At 40.7% G+C, this 24359-nt stretch overlaps 1 protein-coding gene across 2 annotated transcripts in view; it reads left to right on the top strand.

The window, feature by feature from the left end:
- The window catches only part of LOC147152569 (interleukin-1 receptor accessory protein-like 1), a 217925-nt gene that overhangs the window by 135204 nt on the left and 58362 nt on the right, over positions 1-24359 (top strand). For both annotated transcript variants that reach the window (XM_086048551.1, XM_086048550.1), the window contains one exon: positions 11148-11222. In XM_086048551.1, coding sequence (XP_085904677.1) covers positions 11148-11222 — 75 coding nt within the window. The remainder of the gene's footprint in view (positions 1-11147; positions 11223-24359) is intronic.

The following is a 24359-nucleotide window of genomic DNA, read 5'->3' as shown; positions in this document are numbered from 1 at the left end:
GCTTTACATCACACACTTACACTTTTTCTTTCTTTTTTTAAAGCTTGTCTTTTGTATTTTGCTGTATTTTGAAATAGTTGCTTAGTGTCTTACCAGGATGTAGGAAGGATGTTTTTCTAGCTGGTCGATCTATTGCTGTTAGAGCTCCGAAATCACTCCGCGAACCCTTCTCCTATTGGATGTGCCATGTGAAGTCACATCAATGCCACAACGTAAAAACGGCTATCTTGCAACAGAACATGGTGTTTGTTCGGCGCGACTTCACAGCACTTACACAATGAACAGGTTGGTCAACAGCACTAAGTACAGTGTTTAAAGGCTTTTACTGATGCATGCACACACTTTGTGTGTTAAACCTCCGTCGAACCCCTGAGACGGCCATAGCCAACTGCTCGTGTTCAATTAAACCCAGGTTAAGAACCACTGCTCTATGCCATGGTAGTACCTGCCATGTTTGTACCAACCCCCCCAAAAACTAAGAAAAAGCAAAACAATAAAAGCAGCTGCCTAAATAAAAGGCCGACAGCAGACGATGAAGCCCTCAGAGGTGAAATGTGTCATATTGTTTAATAAATTAGCGTTGTACCTTACCAAATGAACCGTTCTAAAGAGGAGAAAGGTAAATGGAGCCAGGAGTGTCTACCTGTTGACCCATTCAGAAAGTCACATAAGTTTGCAGATATGTAGGAAGCCCGTTACGGTAACTTATTGTTTTGATCACAGTGGTTCATTCAGGTAGTTTGGTCCTGGGAGGTTAGCTGCAGGCAGCAGTTATTATAAAGTGTACGAAACAGGTTACATTAAGAACTATGTAAAACTAATTTGCTAATGTTTGTTTTGAGAAATGACTGCAAGATATAAGTGTGGACTGAAACTTAAAAAATGTTTTAATCTCAACTGATGTCTGTGTTCGTGGCAGTGATTCAGCTCTGTAATTTTATCAGGTTTCCCTAAAAGTGTGGTGGAGCCAACTTTGAAGAATAACCTCTTCTTTGTGCAATCCTCAATGCACAAACAATGTTCGTCCAATGCAAGCCGCTAGACAGCATTAGCACCTGTGGAAGGAGTCAAAGCTCAGGAAATTTTGGGAGGAAAACATTTGTACTCATCGCCATTGCTTACAGCATGTCAAATTAGGTTTTTTTTGTTTGTTTTTTTAGAAATAATAGTTCAACTTGGGGCAGCTTGTATCTACACCTGAATAATTAAATTCAAGTTTACAAGTTTGCTGCCAAGCCCTATCTGACCAAAGTGTCCCTGTTGGAGGACTTGAGAGGTGCACTCTGTAATGTTTATACCCTGCAGCGCGGGCTAAATCGAAAGTAGTCTGCAAGATGTGTGATCTACCAAGCCAAGCAGAGATAGAAGTTGTCCTTGGGAAGCTAACACTAAACGAGATCATCTTCGGAGCTTGGAGGAAGCAACTTGAAAAATCTTAATTAAAAGATTGTATCACACATGGTTTTGCATGTGGAAAATATGGAAATAATGGACTTAAAAGACAAGTTTTCACCGTCGGAACAGAGAAATAATTCACCATGCAGAGAGTAGGCGGAATGAAGAAGTCATTTTCTGCCAGGAGAGAGTCTGCATTTTTTAAAGATCCACAGCGATGATCGGCTCAATAAAGCACCTGCACAAACTTTTTGCATGCTCCCAGTCTCCTACAGTCCTCATTATGGCAAAAGCAAATTAACACAATCACACAACAAATCCTAAATTAACCAAATCTGCCTCCTGGCAACTTCCCTTCACATCATCTTAAAGAGTTTTTGCAAGCAGAACAAAAGCCGTGTTCCATCTCTGTTTTTGTTTCTCATTACAACTTCATCGAGCCAAGTAGGTTTTAAAGCCTCTCAAGTGATGTTGACACCAATCCGGGGGAAAAAAGTCAAAATAAGGTCATTGGATGATATGATGCTGGTTGATACATCATCACATGGAATCAGAAAAACATAATTAGATTCCGAGTGCTTTGGGCTTTTTTTTCCCCACTGTGTGTGTCACAGCATGAGGTCAGTGGGCCCTAAGGATGTTTCATGTTGTTTGATGACCCAATAAAGGGCTGGGAGTCAAACCTCTATTAAAAATTGGAGAATATCCAACTTTACTACTGTGGCTTTTCACATGCTGGTAATGTGCACATTATTTTACAGTATCGTATTTTGTTTATAAACGGCGACCAATGAGAAGCACTGTAGTATCGGCGATCACGTAGCACAATAAAATTAAAAGACAATAAAAATACTTCAAGACATGCAAGATTGCGGACGAAATGTAATCGGGCGGCAAAGAATCTCGCGTGAAACATTGCGGTATGTGTGTTACCTTTGCAAATAATTTCACTGTAGTGACTGCAATAACAAGGCATGGGCTCATTTGAAAGAATTTGTGCTTCAGTGACAAAATTTTGAGCGCAGCCAGCCGAAACTGCAAAAAGGTTTTGTGCAGGCATTCACTGAAGACATAAAAAAAAAATACACTCACAACTTGACATCTTTGATGCCCATTTCAAGCGATGCTGATACCAGTTGTACTTGCTATGCAAGATTCCCAGACAAGCAGCACATTTTGCAGATGCAAAAAAAAAAAAAAAGTGCAATGAAGTACTTGCAAGTAGTGTCTCCAGTACAGGTACGTTTAGTAGTTCATGAAATGTACACATTCCGGAGGCAGTACTAAGGTCTAGCGCCTCTCAAAGGCAAAACATCAATATTGCACACTTTGAGTCATTTCACATCCGCTGATGGCAAGTGATGACTGTCACCGGCTGACTTGTCTGATTCGTGCTGACGTGCAGACGAAGCGGGGTGGGTCCAGGTCGGGGGGAGGTCCGCACTTGTCCCACATATGCTCACCGACCGCCCAACAGCTTTATGTGTGTCTGTACCACATTACAATGACAGCTCAACATCGACATCATATCATATTAAATGGTGAATCAGGAAGATCAGCAGACTTCTTTCTTCAGGCGCGCATTGTGTTGATGGCAACCTGGTCAACTCTCAATTTGCACCATCTCCTAAGCATCTGTTATGAGCATGGTATATTCTGATTAAATTGCTTGTATTGGATTTATTAAAGGGCGGCACGGTGGTCGACTGGTTAGCACGTCCGCCTCACAGTTCAGAGGTCGTGGGTTCGATCCCGGCTCCGGCCTCCCTGTGTGGAGTTTGCATGTTCTCCCCGTGCCTGCGTGGGTTTTCTCCGGGCACTCCGGTTTCCTCCCACATTCCAAAAACATGCATGGTAAGTTGATTGGATACTCTAAATTGCCCCTAGGTGTGATTGTGAGTGCGGATGTTTGTCTCTGTGTGCCCTGCGATTGGCTGGCAACCAGTTCAGGGTGTCCCCCGCCTACTGCCCGAAGACAGCTGGGATAGGCTCCAGCACGCCCCGCGACCCTTGTGAGGAGAAGCGGTACAGATAATGGATGGATGGATGGATTTATTAAAAGTAGATCAAAGTAGCCTGCAAATGAGCCATACCCAAGTCACTGGTGATAACATCCGGATCCACGATGCAAGTTAATTTCACCAAAGTGTAACAAATTTGCAAAATGGATCTCTGTGGAATTCAAATCTTGGGATCACACGATCTGGAAATTAGGGCCTTCTTCAGACTTCACCGAATCACGCCTCTTTGGTGGTTCGCATGAATTTCCAGGTTACGCATGGTAGGTGTGCCAGAAGGCTAGACAGGAGAATTGCAGTGTCTTGGATGTGCGTAAGAAAGGCGCATCAGGAATTGACTTAAGCACGAATAGGACAATATGCCCCTTAGTACTGGAGCAATGTTCTAACAAATATAATGTAATATTATCATGTAAATTGTATAGACAACACTTATAATAATTAAAGTAATAATAATTACTGTTTAAATCCACACTGATGACACAATAGTGTGATCAATATAGTTGATCATGGCTGTGTTGCAGCATGACAAGTCAAATAAATGTTGAAAAATTTATAGTGGCATGTGTGAAGTAAAAAAAAAAAATCCAAGGAAATCAGATGATCTGAGGAAATGTTGCATGCCAAGAAAACTCTGAGCATTTCAGGCATGCAACTTTTCTTTGGTCAGCTGATTTCCTTGTTTTTGGTTTCACTTTGGTGTGCCACCGAAAATTGGAAAACACAAAAAGTCGGTAAAACCTGTAAAAAATCCATGGAGGAAATCATTTTATATAACTTTGGAAATTCACTCATTTTCCTCCTTGATAAACAATTAGCCCCCAGAATTCAATCTCATGTCAGCAAAGTGCAATTCTAGCAAGACCAGTCTCATCCCAAACTCATACTCGTACTCAACTACAATACCAACATTTCTGTTACAATTAATGGTGTCAAAGTGTTCTGAACTAAGAACATAAACTTTGGGTCAACTGATACTTGAGCGAAACGGTACTCGCTAATGTGCGAAATTTGCCACTTTTAAAAAAATGTTTGTATGTACTGTATATGTTATCCCTCTACATCTGAATAAGCCCCAAGGAACTCATGCATAAATCCATTTTGTAATCAGAATTAAACATTTATGATAGAAATAGCAAGGTCGCGTCATGGTGGTAATGGTCATGTTTGTTGAATGCTAAATTGATTTTTCACCTCGATCATGATGCATACACTTAAAAAGAAAACTGAAATCAGGTGTGTGTACCCAAAATATTGGATTATGTGCATGATTGGCATCCCTTCTGATGGCTGCATTACTTTTCATTTGCGATCCTATGGAATGTTCTCTCTTCTTTTGCTTCCCAACACACAATGTCACAATATTTTTTCTCCTCCACTACGCCACCTTTCTTCTCTGACTCATCCTCAACTTCCCGATATTTTAAGCCAGTTGCCTTGAAATACTTCACCCTTCCTCCTACCACTCATCCTCATTTTCACAGAACAAATTTCACAAAGAATGAGTCCCCTGCAGAGGGATCAGCTGTGTGATGAGTGACAACCTCCCTAATTAACACCATCTCCACATTGCACAACGGGTCACATGTGAATGCCAGTTTTGTTCTCTTGTGTCAATTGTTGTGCAGAATCTTTTCAAACTTCTTGGAATTTTCTCCGGAAAGAAATGGACCTGGGTTGTTATTATCGGATGTTCGTGCAGAAGTTCTACATTTGTCTGCATTCTGCAGCATCTCTTAAAGTTTTATGTTCTTTTTTTATCCCAGTAGTGGTATTTGTATTTGAAAAACATTATGCCGTTTGAGTGCTGGGAGCCTCCCAGGGAAGTTGTGCTCATTTTCCATAAGCAGCATGCTTTTCCTGAGGAAGCATTCATCTTCTGCAACTAACAACATAGTCAGGATAGCAAGCAGCTGTAACGCGATATAAGTCAGCTCCTTCTTGGTGGCGCAACATAGTGAAATACGTTGTGGTAATACAAGTGGTAATGAGGTGTTAAATGCAGGATGTTGGAAACCAAAGCAGACTACAGAGTTTAGTCAATTACCGAGTTTTCTTGAACAAAAGGAAGAAAATACCAAACCAGAATGACGACAAAGGGTTGACACATAAAATGATGTCAACAATCAAAAACTAACAAAACGAGATGGAACTACAGCAGAAGATGTCACTAAATGAAAAAGAAACAAAATCTTATCCAGGCAAGTAAAGAAAAACAATGAGTACCAATGGAGAAACTGAATCTTAACTCCTTAAGTTAAGAAACATGCAAAAGAACTACTTCCATAGATCAGCCTAAACAAGGAAAGTATTGAGCTGGAATACAGACGTGACAAAGGCAACTGAACATTACACTGGATGTAGAGTTGGACGATTAATCGAAATGTTAATTATGATTTTGATGTGGGCTTCTATCAACCTTTAAAACTTTGTAATCGAAGAAAAACTATTAATGTGGAGAACGGCATGGCGCGTTTACAAGTTCCAAATGTTGTGAAAGTACCGTGAATGCACCAAGTGGCTTGCATAGCATATGTGATTCTGCCATCCCCGAGTGTCCTTTAAGCTGTACTGTTGAACTAAAAAGACCACAGAAAGATTTATACACATTACATTAAATTAAATACATTAAATACAAAAAATGCTTTGTTTTTAAATGCTAATGCTAAAGTCAATGGAGGATGCCATTCAGATGCTAAAAGAAAATTAGCATCTACTTCGGGAGTGAAATTCCTTCAAATAACAAATATTCACATAAAAACTCTGTGGAAACACATTCACACAGGTAACAATAAAGACACAAATTTGTCCCAATCTGTGAAAAACAAGTTAATAGAATACAATCACAATTTTTCTTCTGTTCTCATTCTGTGTTTACTACATCCATGCACGGCACCTCAATGCCTATAAAGGCCTAGATACCCCAATCCGACGTCGGACGTTGGTAAGCGTCGGGGCGTCTGATTGCGCTGTCTGATTGATGTAGCGAACACCGTCGGAACGTCCAGACCTCATCAGGAAGCGTCTGGCGGGCGTTTCAGCATGTTGAATCGGCATCGTGAGTCGTGACATTTGGTCACTCTGATTGGCTGTTATGACTGTTCAATCAGCGCTCAGAGTACGAATGGGAAGTGACAAATGCGGATAAACAAACTAAAAAAAAGAAAGGAAGATTAAGGCAGCCTTTGCAGCCTACTCTGTGAAAGGCTTCTTTTTAGGCTTCTTTCAAAACAACTTGTGTCCGGGAGTATATTGAAGCTGCGCTCAGCACTCAAGTATGGCACATCATGCACTTTCCTACTGCCGGAAATACGCCATAGCAAAACTGCTGTGTAGTGGTTTGCTGGCATACTTTTATTTTGAAGGCAGGGAAGTGTGAAGGAGGGAAAGTGTGGAAAATACGTAACTTGTTGAATACTTGCAGACTTGTCGTCTGTTGGACCCAAATAATTATACAATACGACAAAACCAACCCCAGGGCTCGCAATGGAAGTTAGTACACGCAGCTGGGTAAGTTCGTGTGTAAGTGGCGCGTTTGAAGCGTGTCCACATTGGGCTTGAATAATTAGTTAGCCAGCTAATTGTCTTTAAATAAACCTCTTCCGTTAGCATCTCTCCCGCTGGGGGGACCATCATGCACCTTTTTTTTTGGTGCGGGGTTGGGGGGGGTGGGGGGTGGGGTCGGGGGTCGGAACGGAGCGGGGGCCGACAATGTTTATGAAAATGGCCGGGGGGTCACGGCCGGAAGGGTACCCAGGCCAAGGGTGGAGGGTCGCGGCCCGACGGGCAAAAAAGGGTCAAGTGCCTAGCTCTGATATTTATTATGTTTCAACACAATTACAACAACGCTATACAATGCTTAACCCCATCCTTCCCCACCCTACCCAAACAAAACACTCACTCTCTTATGTACTTGGCATCCTAATTACCAAAGATTAAAAAGCATATACCTGAACATTCATATAGACAAATTACACACACACTTGTACAGTTTTCAATAAATAAAAAATAAATGTGTATATATATATATATATATATATATATATATATATATATATATATATATATATACATATATATATATATATATATATATATATATATATATATATATATATACATATATATATATATATATATATATATATATATATATATATATATATATATATACCGGTATATACATATACATACAGGTATATATGTACACATAAATACACACAAAAATAATATAAATAAAATAAACAATCAGGATACCAACTGTGGTGTAAATTAAGTCTATGTATTAGTTAATAGATGTCCAATATTTTTCAATGAATTGTCTATATTGAGTCTAAATGTCATCATATTCATCCAGTTTATTTTTAAGAAAATAAGAGATTCTCTCTTATTTGCCATGTGACATGCACTGTCCCATAGACTGGATCCATGCTCCAGGTGACAAATGACAAAACAGTGAGCACGCCTTTGCTGCATTAATCTTCTTACAAGTAAAGGGCGAGGCTTGACAATGTAAGTATTTCACGATACTGTGTCAAGAGTGTGAAGGTTTGCTTCACGCCGGAGATCATTGTGAGCGAAAAATATAGCTGAATGCATTGTTTACATTTTTATAATCCGCCTCCAGCCAATAGCTTTCCGGTTGGCTTTTCTCTTTCTCTTTTTTTTTCAAAACAATAATAATACAATACAATTGTATTTATATAGCGCATTTCATATCGGCTGTAGCTGTAACAAAGCACTTTACAAACAAACAACAATAAACAATCAATAATAATAAAATAATAAACAATAAAAAGGCCATAATACACAAGTATTGATCAATAAATTAACATAAAACACTATATACAATTGACACCAAAAAGAGACGAAAATGTCAGGTCTGATCAAAAGCCAGCGAATAGAAATGTGTTTTCAACCGAGTTTTAAAAGTGGACAGAGAGGGGGCTTGGCTAACAACCAATGGGAGGTCATTCCAGAGGGAAGGACCAGCAGTCGAAAAGGCTCAATCCCCTCTGAGGCTTCGCTTGGTCCTCGGCACCTCGAGCAGCGCCTGGTCCGCAGACCTGAGGCTGCGGGAAGGTGCGTTGCAGTGGAGGAGCTCAGAGAGGTACGCCGGGGGGAGGCCATTTAATGATTTATAGACAAATAGGAGAATCTTAAATTGGACCCTAAAATGCACTGGGAGCCAGTGAAGGGAGGCCAGAATTGGTGTTATATGCTCCATCTTCCGAGCTCCAGTTAGTAGGCAGGCAGCAGCATTTTGGACCAACTGGAGACGTTTGAGGGAGGACTGGCTGACTCCAAAATAAAGTGCATTGCAGTAATCCAGCCAAGATGTAACAATGGCATGGATGGCTGTTTCTAAGTGCTGATGAGAAAGGAGGGGCTTGACCTTAGCCAGCTGAAAGAAGCTCGACTTTACAACAGCGCTGATTTGCTGGTCCAATTTAAGATCACTGTCCATTTTGAAACCCAAGTTTGAGACTGTTGGCTTTAGATATGAAGCAGCAGCACACAGAAAGAACCAGAATAACAGAAGTTGATGATGGATCAAAAGGCAGGCTCACTCATTTTCAATGTACATACACAAATCTTGTTAAGTAGCTATAAAATGTAAGTAAATGTAATTGAAGAATAATCACTGGAATGTAATTTGTTTTACATGCAAAATGGTAACGACACACCTCCAATAACAAAGTTTGCTTTCTTATTGCCTGCGTAATTCTCCTGCAGACACACACACAAACACACGCACACAGACACCTTCTCTTCATCTGCAGAAGTGGTCTTTAATGAAGTGTGAACAGAGCACTGCAACTACCATCCCCCCCTCCTCCTCCCTCTGTTTTCATCTTCCCTGGGGTGCAGGAAGAGTCGGACAGAGCGCCACACTCTGAGCCGAAGACAGGAAGGAAAGTGATGGGAGAGTTAATGGACGAGAACAAGGCCTTTTTTTTTTTTCCTCGTGCATCAACCTCTCAGCACCCCCAACCCTCTTTGACTCATCTATTATCATGTGATCACAGGGATGTTTCAAGACACTCTCCCCGGCTGAACGTAACATCAGGTAGCTTGCTGAGGTTGTGTGCACGTGCATCTAAAGGCCTAGATACAGCAATCCAACTTCGTAGGTTGGGAAGCGTCGTGGGGTCTGTTCGCGCCGTCTGATTGGTGTAGCGAACACCGTCGTAACATCGGACCTCGTCAAGAAGCGTCTAATGGGCGTTTCCGCATGTTGAATCGGCGTCGTGAGTCGGGACATTTGGTCACTCTGATTGGCTGTTGGCTAGCAAATCAGCGCTCGGAGCACCATCGGGAAGTGACAAATGCGGATAAACAGTGAGTCTTCACTACCTTAATCTTCTTAGTACAAGAGCGAGGGTTGACAATGTAAGTATTTCACGATACTGTGTCAAGACTGTGAGGGTTTACTTCCCGTGGGAGTTCGTGAGTGAAAAATATAGCTGAATGCATTGTTTACGTTTTTATAATCCACCACGGCCAATAGCTTTCCGGTTGGCTTTTTCTAACCATGAGGAATAGTGAGTGCCGCCGCCGATGGTATGGAGGGGTATTACATCTCCCGCATCCGCAGAAGGTACTTTAATGGTCAGCGTCGCTGTCTGTCGTTGCGGTGTATTTTTCCAGCTTGACGCCACAGGCAGTAAGCGTCGGTCTCAGTTGGCCAACGTCGGAATGGTCTTAAGTGTGTTCTCAAGCAGGTCTGACTAGATGTGCTTGGTGTCCCTACGCTAAAAGTTGGCCCACTCTCTCTCATACGACCCCACTGCAGAATTAGAAACATGTGGTGTCACCAAACGCGTTAGTGTGTTCACGTGCCTTCCAACATGCAACAACCCCCTTGATCAGGATGAACTGAGCCCCTCTAAAAATATCATACCATCTTGATCAGGTCAGGAGAAATTTTATGTTCGACAGAATCTGAATTAATTTCATATCGCGCAAAGCGGAAGTTGCGGCTACCTGTACACGATGTGACGTTGGTGCTTTTGCATGGTCTTCCCTTAAAATCCAGCATTGTTTGTGTCGCAATGAAACAAATAATCTCAGCACACTTTGTGGGGAAAGGGATAATTAAGGTAATGAGATTCCTTCACGCAGCACTGAAGCACGCCAAGCACAAGCAAGTGCATAATTTGCTTTTCTCCTTTTCATTTATTTTGCATTTGTTCTGAATTTGTCATTAATGAGCTCACATAAGCACTTTCTCCTCCTTCCACCCCCAACGCCAATGAGTGTGGACTGCGGACCAGATTTGTAGTCTTGATTTATCTTTTTCCAACGCTAGCAACCCATGAACGCAGGTGTGTCCAGGTGTATGCCTCTTAAACATCAGTCTGGTTCATCAGTATGGATTTATATCCATTCAGTACCAATCCAGTCAAAAAAAACAAAAAACAGGCCTTTTCTAAGTGTGCAAAATGGAAAACCTTCCAGGTGTTGCTGTCAGGGATTTATTAGCATTAGGAACCTCTGAGTGTATATCCTCTGTTCATTCAGCTTTTGTTCATTTGCATGTTAAAAGTTCCAAATACAGGTGGCCTGTTACATTTGTTTTTATATGTTTAATAAATTCCTTGAGAAATACGTAACTGTTGGTTTCAAGCAGCTGTTACACAATGCATTAAACGTGTTGCTTTTCTTTTTGTTGTCAATGTTTTTTACCTTTGAATGATTAAAGGCGCCTCCCTCCATTTGTCTTTCTCGCAGCTCCATTGACAGACAAGCCGCCCAAAATCCTCTCCCCATCCGAGAGCCAGACCAGCGCCATTGAGATGGCACTAGGTAAAGCAACACAATGCACGCACCACCAGTGCGGTGGTTGTGTTTGTGGGCGGTGCATACGGTGTCATATGGTCTTTCAGTGGCATTGTTTCAGATTTTTTGATGAGCAAATCCCAACAGCACTTGTCTCCAATATGAAGTAGTAGGACCTACTTAACTGTTTTTGTTTTTTTGTTTTTGTTTTTGCTATTGTGCATAGTGTACATGTTCTGTGGGAATAGAGAGTTGACCAACGAGTGGGTATTTACACACAACAGATCAAACGTGCTCATGCACCACTGGGGCACCTTCTGTTTGTTCAAATGTAATGAATCGACAATTAATCTCAGTGCCTCTTATGAGAAACCATGGCAAGCTTGATTACACCTCATGTGACTGCCTTAGACTGCCATTCTTCTCTCAGGAGATCCTGGGAAAATTCCAGCTCAATGCCTTATTTGGTGCAAACTGAGCCTTTGCAAAAGAGAAAATGGGTCATGATGGAGCCTTCTTTTTTTTTACGGTTCTGTCTTACAGGCGTAAAATGTGGCATTTGGGAAACAGACACAGCCGCATAAAACTCTTTGAAATGTTTTGAATTCATATCGTCCTATCCGATTAAGTGCGTTATAAAAGATGATTTCAATGGCGCCAAAGAAAAGATTTTTACTTGTTACTTCCACCAAGTGCAGAAACATAAAAAGCATACTGCTTATGTTTTGGTCGATGTGGTTAGTTACTTAGTCGGTTAGTTCCCAGTGTTACGCATAATCTATATAATCGATTTCCACAAAACTTATAGAGTGACAGATCCGAATAACTGACTGAGGCATTTATTTTCACAGTCCCCTTGAATTGATACCAAATGGGGCAAGACAGTGGTGAAAAAAAAGCTTTCTGCGTGCATCAGGTGGGATGAACTTAAAGAGACACTTGAATGAGCTTAACGTTGGCACTTAAATAATAAGTTTGCATGTAAAAATGACATCAGTACTAAAATGCTCCGCCCAAAAGACTCTGTAGTGATTCAAGGGCTTTTTCTTGTGATTAGATTTATGACAAATTTCCCCGCCCCCTTTTGGGTCGTGGTTTATGTTATGGTATGTTATCGGTCTCAGCGGTCTACGTCACGGGAGGGAGCCAAGCGTGGTAATGTTGCTCGCTTTGTCAGTTCTGCTGTCTAAAATGGCGACCGATCGCCACCAAAATGCAAATGCACATTACTACTCTTGTCCACTTCAACCTGTGACAGTATAAAAGTGTTCTGCACAATAGTTTGGATTTATTGACATAAAACATGATGTCATCATGATCACCTCCACAAAATCAGCAGGTAGCTAATTGTCTTTGTTTAGAGACAAGCGAATTAGTGACGCATGTTTATCCAAACAGGCCCATGTTTCACACTGAGTAAGTATCAATATGAAACATTATAAAATACTTTTTTCTGTTTATTTAAATCAAGACGTTATAATATAACGTCATTTTTCAATGTTTAAAAAATGCTTATACAAACAATATATTACTTAGATTGTTAAAATAAGATTTCTTTCGCAATTTCAGCTGGTGGTGTGCCGCAGATTTTTTCAATGAAAGAAATGTGCCTTGACTCAAAAAAGTTTGAAAAACGCTGACTTACAGCACTAGAGTGAATCTGTATTGAATTGTATCCTTTTTTTTTTTTTTTCAATCAAACAGCATCAAGTGGTGAGTGTGTTGCAAATGAGGAGTTGTAAAAAAAAAACTCAGCGAGAGAAACTTTGAACCAAGCTCATGGAAGCTGTGTAGAATCATTACTTGCGCTACCTTTTCTTGACTTGATCGATGCCAGTGATGATCACACTTTCACCCCCAGGCACCCTCAGCCGCTGTCTTGATTTGATGACACCATGTTGGGCATGTTGAATTGATTGAAGCAACATTTTTCAATCTATACAGATTCTTATTGATTTGTTGTGCCTTCTGTTGACATTATTCCGTGGTATGTGGCAGAAAGTTAGACACATGCAATCGATCATGCTTGAGATAAACACCACAAAAGGTCAGCAAGTCGTGGCCATCCCTATCAGCTTTTCACCGCTGTTCTGTTTGTGCTCCCTTAATTGATTGGCATTGTTTTCAGTCCGGCCAAAACTTGAATATCTCCTATTAAAACAACAAACTGCAAGCATATGAAGAAAATTATTTCGTAATAAATAAAAGTCAAAATAAAAACTATATTCCTTATACAGTTGTGACATGTTCACATAGTAAACAAGATCATTTCATTTATTATACTGGGATGAACATTGCTAGTGGCCCCAGGTGGCACACACGATATTTGCCACACACTTTGTGTTTTTCATTTGCAATGCACAGGCTGTCCACAGACTTGTACAAAGTTCAACTTGTTAGTATTATTATCGTCTTATAGATCTCAAATTTGGGGGCGTTCATTAAACCGTCAGATACATTTTATTTTATGTCACAAAGATCAGCTGCACTTGCCATATGCATATACACATTCGCACACACACGCACACGCTTGTTCACTCACATGTATACACCACATCTCTGGAAATGTCACAAAGCTCTGCATCAAAAGCAAAGGTTTAGAAACTCTTGCATCAATATTATATCTTTTTTTTTTTTTCAATGAGGCCTTATTCCTTCCCCTAAAGTTATTGTACTACAATATGTTCTGGTTGACAAAAGGGCAAAGTCAAAGAAAAATGTGGAAGGGCATAGGTTCAAAGGAACGTAAAGTTTATAGGAAAAAAAATGAGTGAAATAATTTTCACTAGATTCACAAGGCATAAGAAGTCTTACTCACTCACGCCTTTGTCTTACAGCAGATGAAAGTGGGTATCTGACAGCAAACTGTCCCCAAATGGTTATTATGCCTGGAATGTAGAGGTGGAAATTGTGGCCCTGTTCGGGGGAGGAAACAGTCGTTCGGTATGAAGAGAAGCCCCAATTGGTGTTTTACAAAAGTGCCGCATAGAGAGTGTGCCAAACTGTACAAGAAAAGACTCATTTCACCACTTTGATGACAACATTTACTGGCATGTGACCATATTCTTTAAGTTCTGGGAGTCCAAATACTGTAGAGCACTGGGGAATAATTTGAAGAAAAATAAAAAAATAAGTAAATCTGTTCAGGTAGATTTGTAAGATGGTTGAAATTGAAATTGGAATGCTGATTCCAAAATTGCCGTCATTTTTTTTTTTTTTTCTAGCATGTCAAGTTTTTTCTTCACACACAATTCCACTGATTAGCTGTAGTAAGACTGTAGATTGGATTGGACTCATCTACAGTTAAGTGGAAACTTGTTTGTGTTGAGACAGTGCAGTGAGAGGTGTGTGCAGCTCCCAATAGGTCAAAACTCTCAATAGCTGCAGAAACAGAACAGAAAGCACTCAGTAGGAATGAAAAGGATTAGTGCTGTTTTTTTTCTCTTAACCAGGGACATACTGTTCTATGTTCTATTTCATTGTGTGTGCTGTTTTTTTCTGTTTTGTTTTTTTTCAGTTTCATTAGCTTGTATCTCTTTTAACAAATTTATGTCATAATTTTTAAGAAAACGGGGATCTATAACTCAAAAATTTGACGTGATAGAGAAAAACTGTTCTGGATTCTGCACCCAAAAAAATAGTTCAAAACATCTGCGAGACCTAACTCAACAAAAATTGTGTTCCTCGGTGTAATAGCATTGAAAATGTTTTGTAGGTAACCTTTTGTTTTTTTTGTTTTGTAATTATTTTTCCAATCAAAGTATTACAATCAAAAAGGATTGTGATGAAAGCAAATGATTTGATGCTGCTTTTTAATTGCATCACATTAGAATATACAGTTGTGCGATGAATGTACACCGTTTTCCACTTGACACCAGCAATAGACTAACACAGTAGAAGCAGCATGGCTCAGGTGTAGACTGGCCATCTCCCAATCGGAAAGTTATGGGCTTGTGTAACCCTTAAGTGACTCTTTTTTTAAATAAACTAACACTATCCACGGGAAACTTACTCCAAAACTCTCCTTGTGAAATTTACTTTGAATTTCTTAGTAAAACAACTTTTTTTAATGAAGTGCTTCCCACCACTGATTTGTTAGACTTATTATACCTTATCTGATTGGCGCTCACAACATACTTGATATTCTTCTTGTTTACTACATGCATAAAGAGTCAAGATATCCCATGGAGGCCCCCAATTTCACTTTTGAATGGATATATTGCAAAGAAATTGACTGAAGGGCATCGTGGTTAACTTGCCTGACTTCCGTGCATGCTGTTCAGTTTGCACTCAGTGACGATGTGAATGTGAGTGTGAATTGTTGTCTGTCTTGACATATGCCTTATGACTGACTGGCCACCATTCCAGGGTGTGGGCCACCTTTTGCCTGCCGGCTTTGCCAGCTGGAACATGGGCTCCATCTCCCTGTGGTCCTGAATGGGATAATCAGTGGATGGATGGATGGATGGATGGATGGATGGGAGATTACAAAGCCCGTTTGAGAGCACATATCACTATAGACCATAAACATGATGGTTTGCTTCTGACTATCTGTGTGGCTGGTCCAAAGTGCTTCTCCTACGCTTGCAGCGTGTCCTTGATTAGGGCATCTCTTTGCTTTTGCGTTCATCTCCTGGCCAACCTCAGATTATGTGTAGCTGTGTGGATTTGTATGTGAGACGGAGTGACAGAGTGGTTTCTGATGTCTAGCCAGAAAGCTGAAGCGCCACAGCATTAGCCAAGGGCAAGTTTGCTTGCGGTTTGCCAAATGGCACACGTTTGGAGCAGAGACGCTTCTGGCTAGGCGAACCATCCCTTGAATCGCCCTACCACCCACATACCCCACGGCTCCACAAAACAGGACTTACCCCTAAACTCCGCCACCAGCACAAGAATATATTACCTTATTTGTATGATTATTTTACTACATATAGTCTTGTCTTTACGGTGTTTAGAAACATTTTTTTTTTTTTAAATGCAAAAACACACACACACGCACATCTGAGGAGTCCTGCAACAAACATGTGACTGAGGGGGTAGAGGGCTCCTCGGCAGACTCCAGGACCAGGTCTGTGGCTGCTGTGGAGGTGTCTGACTCCTCATTTTGTCCAGTGGATGATACTCCAGCCATTTGTATGAGTGGTTGTGGCAAATTAAAAATCGAATCGTAATTTGCAGACTCGGATCAGATGGTGATACGTCACCGGAACCGGCCTTTCTATAACAGTTACAGACTTAAACCATGTGGGAACGCCAGTTGACGCATCCTAAAAGAGAATGTGATGGAAGTCCATACACATGCACTCTGAAAATGGGTTAAAAATGACACAATTTTGAAAAATGGATTGATCCACTAGTTGGATCAATTCGACCCAACTTTCAAAAAATGGGTACCGGTAGTTTTGTACAAAACAACCCCAAAAATCAGGCTGTTTTGTACAAAACAACACAATAAAGTGGGTCAAATTGACCCAAATAGTGGATCAGTCCATTTTTGACCCAAATTGTGTTATTTGTAACCCATTTTTAGAGTGCATGTGTATGACCTTCCAACTTATTCTCTTTAAGGATACGTCAACTACCGTTCCCGCATGGTTTAAGTCTGTAACTGTCATAGAAAGGTCGTTTCCGGTGACGTGTCACCATCTGATCCGAGTCTGGAAACTATGATTCGATTTTTAATTTGCCACACCCACTCGTACGAAAGGCTGCATTATCCCCCATTTGTGCACAGCACAAATTTTGACTGTCCTATTTCCTGCAGTGAACTTCAGGCCTTTTACTTTCTCTTCAGCCAGTCATCTTTTTTTCATTACCGCATTCTATTTGAACCTAACCAATGGCTGAAGTCTCAACCATCTGTTCTTGCTCAAGGCATCTCTCTGTCACCCTACACTACCATTTTTCCCTCCTTAGTGCTCCTAGCATTTTGTCCCACTCCGCCGCCTTTCCACTAGACTTAACGCGGTCAGGGTTTTTGGTGTCGGTCAGCGATCAGTGAGTTTAAAAACAAAACAAAACAATACTTGATCAGTAATTTCATTACCACAGTGCAATGTTATGGTATTAAACAATATAAAAATAGTTACGAGCCATTACCCCTTTAAATACAGCACCTCAGTCAATATGACGGTATGCACGTTGCACTGGAACGGCGCCACCGATTGTATTGAGAAACGCTGCTGGTGCCTATGATCGATTAAAAAAAAAATTGTAGAGGAGGCGTTACATCTACTTCAAAATACTGACGAGTCTGAGGATGAATCGCTCGGCTGACACACAGGAGGAGGAGGAGGAGCAGCCTTGAAATAAATAAATAAAATAATGAGCTTATGTGGTGCTTTTTGACATAAAAGAGTTCCAGGATGCGATTGGGATACAGTTGTTTTGTGCGTTGTACTAAGGATTTACTTCCTCTTCTTCGTAGTGAAGTGCAATAAAGGTTTTTTTGCGACACGTGTCTTCTTTTTTTTTTTTCTGGCACCAAACTAATATATTTTATAGCAGCCGACCCGCACACCGCGCGAGAGCTGCACGGGACAATGGCGCTCCACCAATTGTTTGTCATTCATTTATATGACATAATTTACATTAAATTATACTCACAACCAAATTTTAATAAACAAAATACCTTTATTAGACACTCAAACAGTGAGCAATAATCATTTTAGTCAATGACATCATTGCTAGAGCATCCCAGAGCGCATTGTGTCAAATTGACGGGTCTCGTACTTCTTTTAGTGTCAAAATCCTGGTACTCCTAGCGTTAAATTGTCGGCCCTCGCTGTCAACTTTCCCTTTTTCATTCATTCTTTTTTTTTTTTTTCAAGTTTGTCGAAGTTGGTAGTCAGAAACACTAACAGAAGCCCGTTTAAAATGATAGTCGGACCGACCTATCGGCGATTACTATTCGGTCCGACCAGACAAAATGGCGGATAAATGGACGGCGGAAGGGTACCCCCGGCTTTAGGCGGAAGGCGATTTTTAGTCAAATGCCCAGCTCTGTTTTTTCTTTTGTCTATTCATCCAGAAGAAGAGCGTTAGTGATGTCAGATGTCGGTTATGGCGGATGAGAGGGCCTGCCTGCCATGTTTCTGTTCTTTGGTTCAAACCAAAAGGTGTTTGACGAGGTTAAGTTCAGGGCTGTCAAGTACATCATCCTAGCATGCCCTCATGGACCTTGCTTTGTGTTCTGGGGCTCAGTCCTGCTGGAAAAGAAAAGGTGTGTCCCAAAACTGTTGCCACAAATTTGGAGCCATAGAATTCAATTCAGCTGCAACTAATGCCCGATTGATTTATTATTTCCAAGACCATTCTCCATGCCTGCATAGTGTCTGGTACTATCATCTTTGCAGCCTTCGTGCCCGTTGACATTCTGTGCTTTTCATTCAACTACAAACATTTCACCAACTCAACCTTAACCATTCATTTTTAGTCCTGAAAGATGTTTTAAGGATGTTAGATGATGTGATATTAATGAGACATTTATGAAAAATTAACTTGTAGCATGTAGCATAGAGTACTACTTGTAGTTGGAAACACATACATTCTTGTTCTCTTATATTTGTTTGCTTGCATCAGTGGACATGGTTTTGATTGACAGCCAAAAGATATGTATCAGCAAGCTACTCTGACCTTTGTTGCTGAGTGACTTCCATCGCAGCTCACTCAAATTGCTGCGATGTTTGTTGCTATGGAGACAAATGTGTGTGTGTGTGTTTGTGTGTGGGTTTTTTTTTTTTTTTTTTTGTCTTCCTGTGGTGAATAACGCCTGCAGCAGTGAAGCAAGTGTGTCAAAGTGACCATGCAACATTATAGAAGACCACTTGAGACCTTTGTGTCGCTATGTACAGTAGCGTGCTAAACAAATGTACAAAATACTTGGTTGATGCACCAACTGTCCGAAATTAACAGCATTAGAAAGACCTAAATATTGTTTTTTTTATACTGTCAATTGGACTTATTTACTTGCATTACTGAAATGTTTTACTAATTGAATATTATGTTTGATTGATCTGACTTCTCAGAGAGGCCGAGTGACTAGATTGAAATGTGGGTATAAAAAGGTGGATTAAGTTTGAAATTCCTCATTCCCATTCCAAATGGTGCAACGGCGATAGCTCTCATAAATGAATGTGTCCGCATTGGGGCCGGACATTCAGAACCTCATAACTTGATTTGATTTTGATTCTTTAAGTTGCAATTCAATTTGATTTCACTTAAATGCTCCGATAGGGATTCAGTAATATGTAGAAATTGGCAAATAAGAGTACATTTTGACCATTTGGAAATATTAACCCTACCGTGTAAAAATGTGGTGTAACTGCCCTTGGCATTAATAAAACGAAACTTTATGTGTTCGATCTCGAGCACCGTGAAACTAAAACATACAAAATACAATTACAATTCATATTACATTTTCCATATGTAAAAAACATACATTTACAATTCAATTGTTAAACGATTTTACACACAATTAAGTACAACCAACACACCACCAACTGCCACATATTGTAGCTCGCTTCGCCTACCAAGGGTGTGAACCCCCCTTCATCCCGCTCTCAACCAGCGGCCGCGAGTGAACAGCCGACGCCGAAACAACTGTACTCGGCAATCAGACACATTCCCCACAAAGTCAGGTACAATAGAACACGAGAGAGAAATGGAATAACCTGTGCACTTACATTGTGCTTTTCCTCTACCAACCCATAACCTCCTCGCTACCTGACGACCCCTCTCATGCACAGTGCGCAGGCAGATAGGCGTGTGGCAAAGTTGGCATGTGACGTCACTTTATATCATTTCCGGGGCACGCAACCACACCCGTAACGCAATTAACGACCTACTATGCTGGCCACTTACATGTGGCATGTCAAGTCACATTGTTTTACCAATAAAAGATCTGAAAATAAAAATTTGCACAGAAACTTATTTTGCAGTCAAAGATGGAGGGGAATCCAAAATGATCAAAATGTCAGATTTAAGAGTAGAAATCACTTGCTTCCAGCAGGTGCTGCTTGCATCTATCAATCAATCAATGAATTGGCATCTCTTGCCAATTTGTTGTTGTTTGGTCGAATGCGGCTTCCGTGCATACGACACAAAGCACATGAAAGCGCCCCTCACTGGCCAGGAGGAGAATCGATTCAGAGGATTGGCCCAATTGATTTTGAATTGTGGAGGGGGAAGTATTGCAATGCATTGATGAATCTATATTTTTTTACCACCCCTAGTTCACATTAAAGCAACACTGCGTCATATGTCAGTTTTTGTTGATTATGGCGGTGCCCTGTGGACAAAAGCGGTAGTGTTTTGACTAAAATCAACCGCATTTCCCAGCGCGTAGTGTCGTGAAATCCTGAGCCATCCTTATAGAGAAAGGAGGAAGTGAGTATGCCGTAAAGCAATTCAGGGCATTTGTATTTTTTTGTGTGCCAGGGTATATCACACCCTCCTCAAAGTTGCTTGGTGCCAGTAAAAACGATACAGACCCCGTCAGGGCATGAAATCCCATTCAACTCCTGTACTTGTAAGTCAATGTTTCAGCAAAAGAGTTGTGAAAAAATTAAGGTTATTAAGGTCGATTTCTTGCCCAGTGCTGCTTTAAAGCATTTAATGACGCTATATATGTTTTGATGACAGGTGGTTAAAAGAATTTAAGCACTTGTGTGTTTGTATTAACGGATCATTTTGATAATCGATTATCATTTAGAGACCTTGTTTAATTTAAAATTGTCCAAATCCTTGGAATTCCCTACCTGGCAACAGTAAATCTCTGATTTCTAAGGTCACCCATGAAAGCAGACTGTTTTTTTCTTCTTCAAAATAAAAAAATTTACTTTACAAAACAGCGATCACCGTTTTTTGCCCAAATGAGTAGCTGAATCATAATTTACATTTGTGCATTGTCAATTTGAGATAATGTCCTATTTTGAATAAAGGATTGGAAGTTGTTTTTAAAATTCATCCAATCCAATCCTATTAATTGACAAAATAATCAACACAATAGATTTTGAAATAATCATTATTTGCCGCTCTAATTATTTGCAGTGTATCCTTTGGCAGTTGGGAAACCCCGACCCTGTGGGCATAACAATTTGTAAATGATGAATAGTCACTTTGACTGCAACTTCTTTTGTACTTTCTTGAGCACCTTCTCTGTCTATTATTACAGACAGCTCGCCTCCTGGACAAAAGAGTGTTTGTCCTCAAATCTTGGCTGCAATTAATGCCCATTGTTAATCAATTTTACAGTGTAAGCAAACAAAGAAGCGCAAGGCTGTTGTGCACCTGAGGTCAAAAAACAACAGAGGCAAGATAAGAGAAACTCAGCCTTGAGCTATTTGGAAACACAGTTTGGGCACAGCTTGCTTTTTATATACCGGTAGCTTCCATGCAATCCTCAATGTACACGTTGTGTAATTTGTATTGCAAGGAAACACTAACTATTCTGCCTGGTATTTACACAATATAAAAATTCTCTAACAATGAAGTGTATTTCTTCTTTGTTAACATTTATGCCATCCTGTGATCCTTACACATGACCCGAATGAGCTGTCCAAATGGCCTCACAACAGTCCATGTGACTTTGGCTAAAACATACCAGAGGTTATTGAGTCAAGGTTTTAGATTTAGATGGTGTACAATAGCGACAAATTTTATGAATTGGTTGGTGATAAGTTAATCAGTTGAGCAAGAAGCAAGCAGAATATTAAATGTGCAGGTGTGGGTTAAAAGATGAATGAGTAGTTTAAGGAGGCTCATTATGGATACTTGTTAAAATTGATTTGGCTGTTATTAGGAATGGGAATTGAAAACCTGTTCTCTTTTAGAATTGGTTTGGTAATTTGATTCCTAGGAGTCGTTCGTAGTTTGCCTAAGATTTCATTAATTGATTCCTGTGTGATGATGTGGTGAGTGGCGGACTGCACCGTGATCAGGGCTTCTGCCGTACTTGGGCTCAAATCACGATGAGAAGGACGGAAAAGCGAGGAGTAGAAAAAAATTGTCAACAATAATGTTAAACCGATGCTGGCTAACTTACTATTTTGTAGTATGTAACGATATTAGCCACTTGTTGATATATTTGTGTGTGAAGTTAAATTTGTGCAAACTGAGATATGTTATACTGGTCGGGCAACTGAGCTTTCGGATTGGATTGCACAGAGAGAAGAGCTAATCTAGGAGCTGCACGCCAACTAGTTAACACTAATCACCTGGCCAGCTTCACATGGATGCACACTAAAAACTAAAACATTCATTCATTCATTCATTATCCATACCGCTTATCGTCACAATGGTCGTGGGGCGTGCTGGAGCCTATCCCAGCTGTCTTTGGGCAGTAGGCGGGGGACACCCTGAATTGGTTGTCAGCCAATCGCAGGGCACACAGAGACAAACAGCCGCACTCACAATCACACCTAGGGGCAATTTAGACAGTCCAATCAACTTACCATGCATGTTTTTGGAATGTGGGAGGAAACCGGAGTACCCGGAGGAAACCCACGCAGGCACGGGGAGAACATGCAAACTCCACACAGGGTGGCCGGAGCCGGGATCAAACCCACGACCTCTGAACTGTGAGGCGGACATGCTAACCAGTCACCACCGTGCCGCCAAAACTAAAACAAACTAAAACAATTAATCTAGATTAAATAAAATAAAATATAAACATAAAACATAATCCAAAACGACTTTAATCTACATTTAAAAGGTAAAATGATTGTCCTGATTAAAACTAGACTATAATGTTGACAGGCTTTGTTGACTAAAACTAGACGGCCGAAATTATGTTTTCTTGGAGTAAAATTAAGACAAAAATGCTCGATTTATATTTGACTAAAACTTGACTAAATAAAACGGGATGGGGTTGACTAAATGTCCTGAAAACTAACAAGCGCGATTGAAACTGGACTAAAACAGAAACTAAAATTCAAAATGGCTGACAATATTAACACTAGAAGGATCCCATTTCCCGTCTTTCCATTCCCCTATCTCTGACTGATATCTGTTGGCTACGTTCCCCTTTTGGTAGCCTGTAGTGTGCTCACGCCTTCTTTTGCCTCCTCTTGTTGTGGCACCCAAGTGCACAACAGTTGTTACCATTTCAAAAGCGTGGCGTTTGCGTTTACTTAAAGTAGCAAAATGTTTTCTATGCTGCCATGGTGGCGTTTACATAGCCATTACACAGCCATTCGCAGTTTCACAGTGCATGCAGGTCCGTGTCTACATAGACCTGCATGACTAGTACTTCTTTGAGACGCTCCTCTCAACTCAACTACACACCACAGTCTTCTGCTAACACAACAACTTTTAGTTCTTCTTTGTTTCTTATCTACAGTACATCTGTTATCGGCATACTGCTTTTACATAGTGCCTCTAGTGTTCTGATTAAGACACCACTTCTTGTTCCCTCACACAAGGTTGATAGTGTTCCTGCAACCACTTCCTTGCTCATTCGGAGGTGTTTGGAACACTTAATTTCAAATTGAATGCTGCCTAGCATCCAGGTCAGCCACTCGCACAATCAACAGTTCACCACAACTGGGTCAAGGTTGCTGCTCACTCACCATGTAGTCCACTGCACCAGTGAATTAGCTCTGAGCGCTATTTATTATAAATGCAGTACATCACCTTTTGTCTTTTTTTTTAGCTGCCAGAGTCTGTTTCGTTTAGCCTACATTGTTGTGCTTCGCACAACGCTAGCAAGCCCAGGGTGGAAACAAATACCTAGCAGTCCAGTTGATCACAAAACCTCACAGAACACCACCACAGACTTTGTCAACACTCGCAAAGTAAACCCTCACGTTCTTGACACAGTATTGTGGAATACGTGCATTGTCAACACTCGCTCTTGTACATGAAGATTAAGGCAGCAAAGGCCTGCTCATCGTTTATCCACATTTGTCAGTTCCCATTTGTGCTCCGTGCGCTGATTCGCTAGCTCTTAGCCTTAGCAGCCAATCCAAGTGACCAAATGTCACGACTCACAACGCCATTGAACATGCTGAAATTCCCACCAGACGCTTCCTGACGAGGTCCGATGTTACGATGGTGTTCGCTACATCAATCAGGCGCCCCGACGCTGACCGACGTGTATCTTGGCCTTCAGAGAATCTTAAAGTAATTATGTGGCATTTTTTAAAATATATTTTTAATGTATTA

The sequence above is a fragment of the Filicampus tigris genome, chromosome 1, assembly GCF_054856515.1.
Source record: "Filicampus tigris isolate MCC_2025a chromosome 1, RoL_Ftig_1.0, whole genome shotgun sequence".
In the NCBI taxonomy this organism is placed as follows: domain Eukaryota; kingdom Metazoa; phylum Chordata; class Actinopteri; order Syngnathiformes; family Syngnathidae; genus Filicampus; species Filicampus tigris.
The sequence above is the reverse complement of the archived record's forward strand: the minus strand, read 5'-3'. Positions and strand labels throughout refer to the sequence as shown.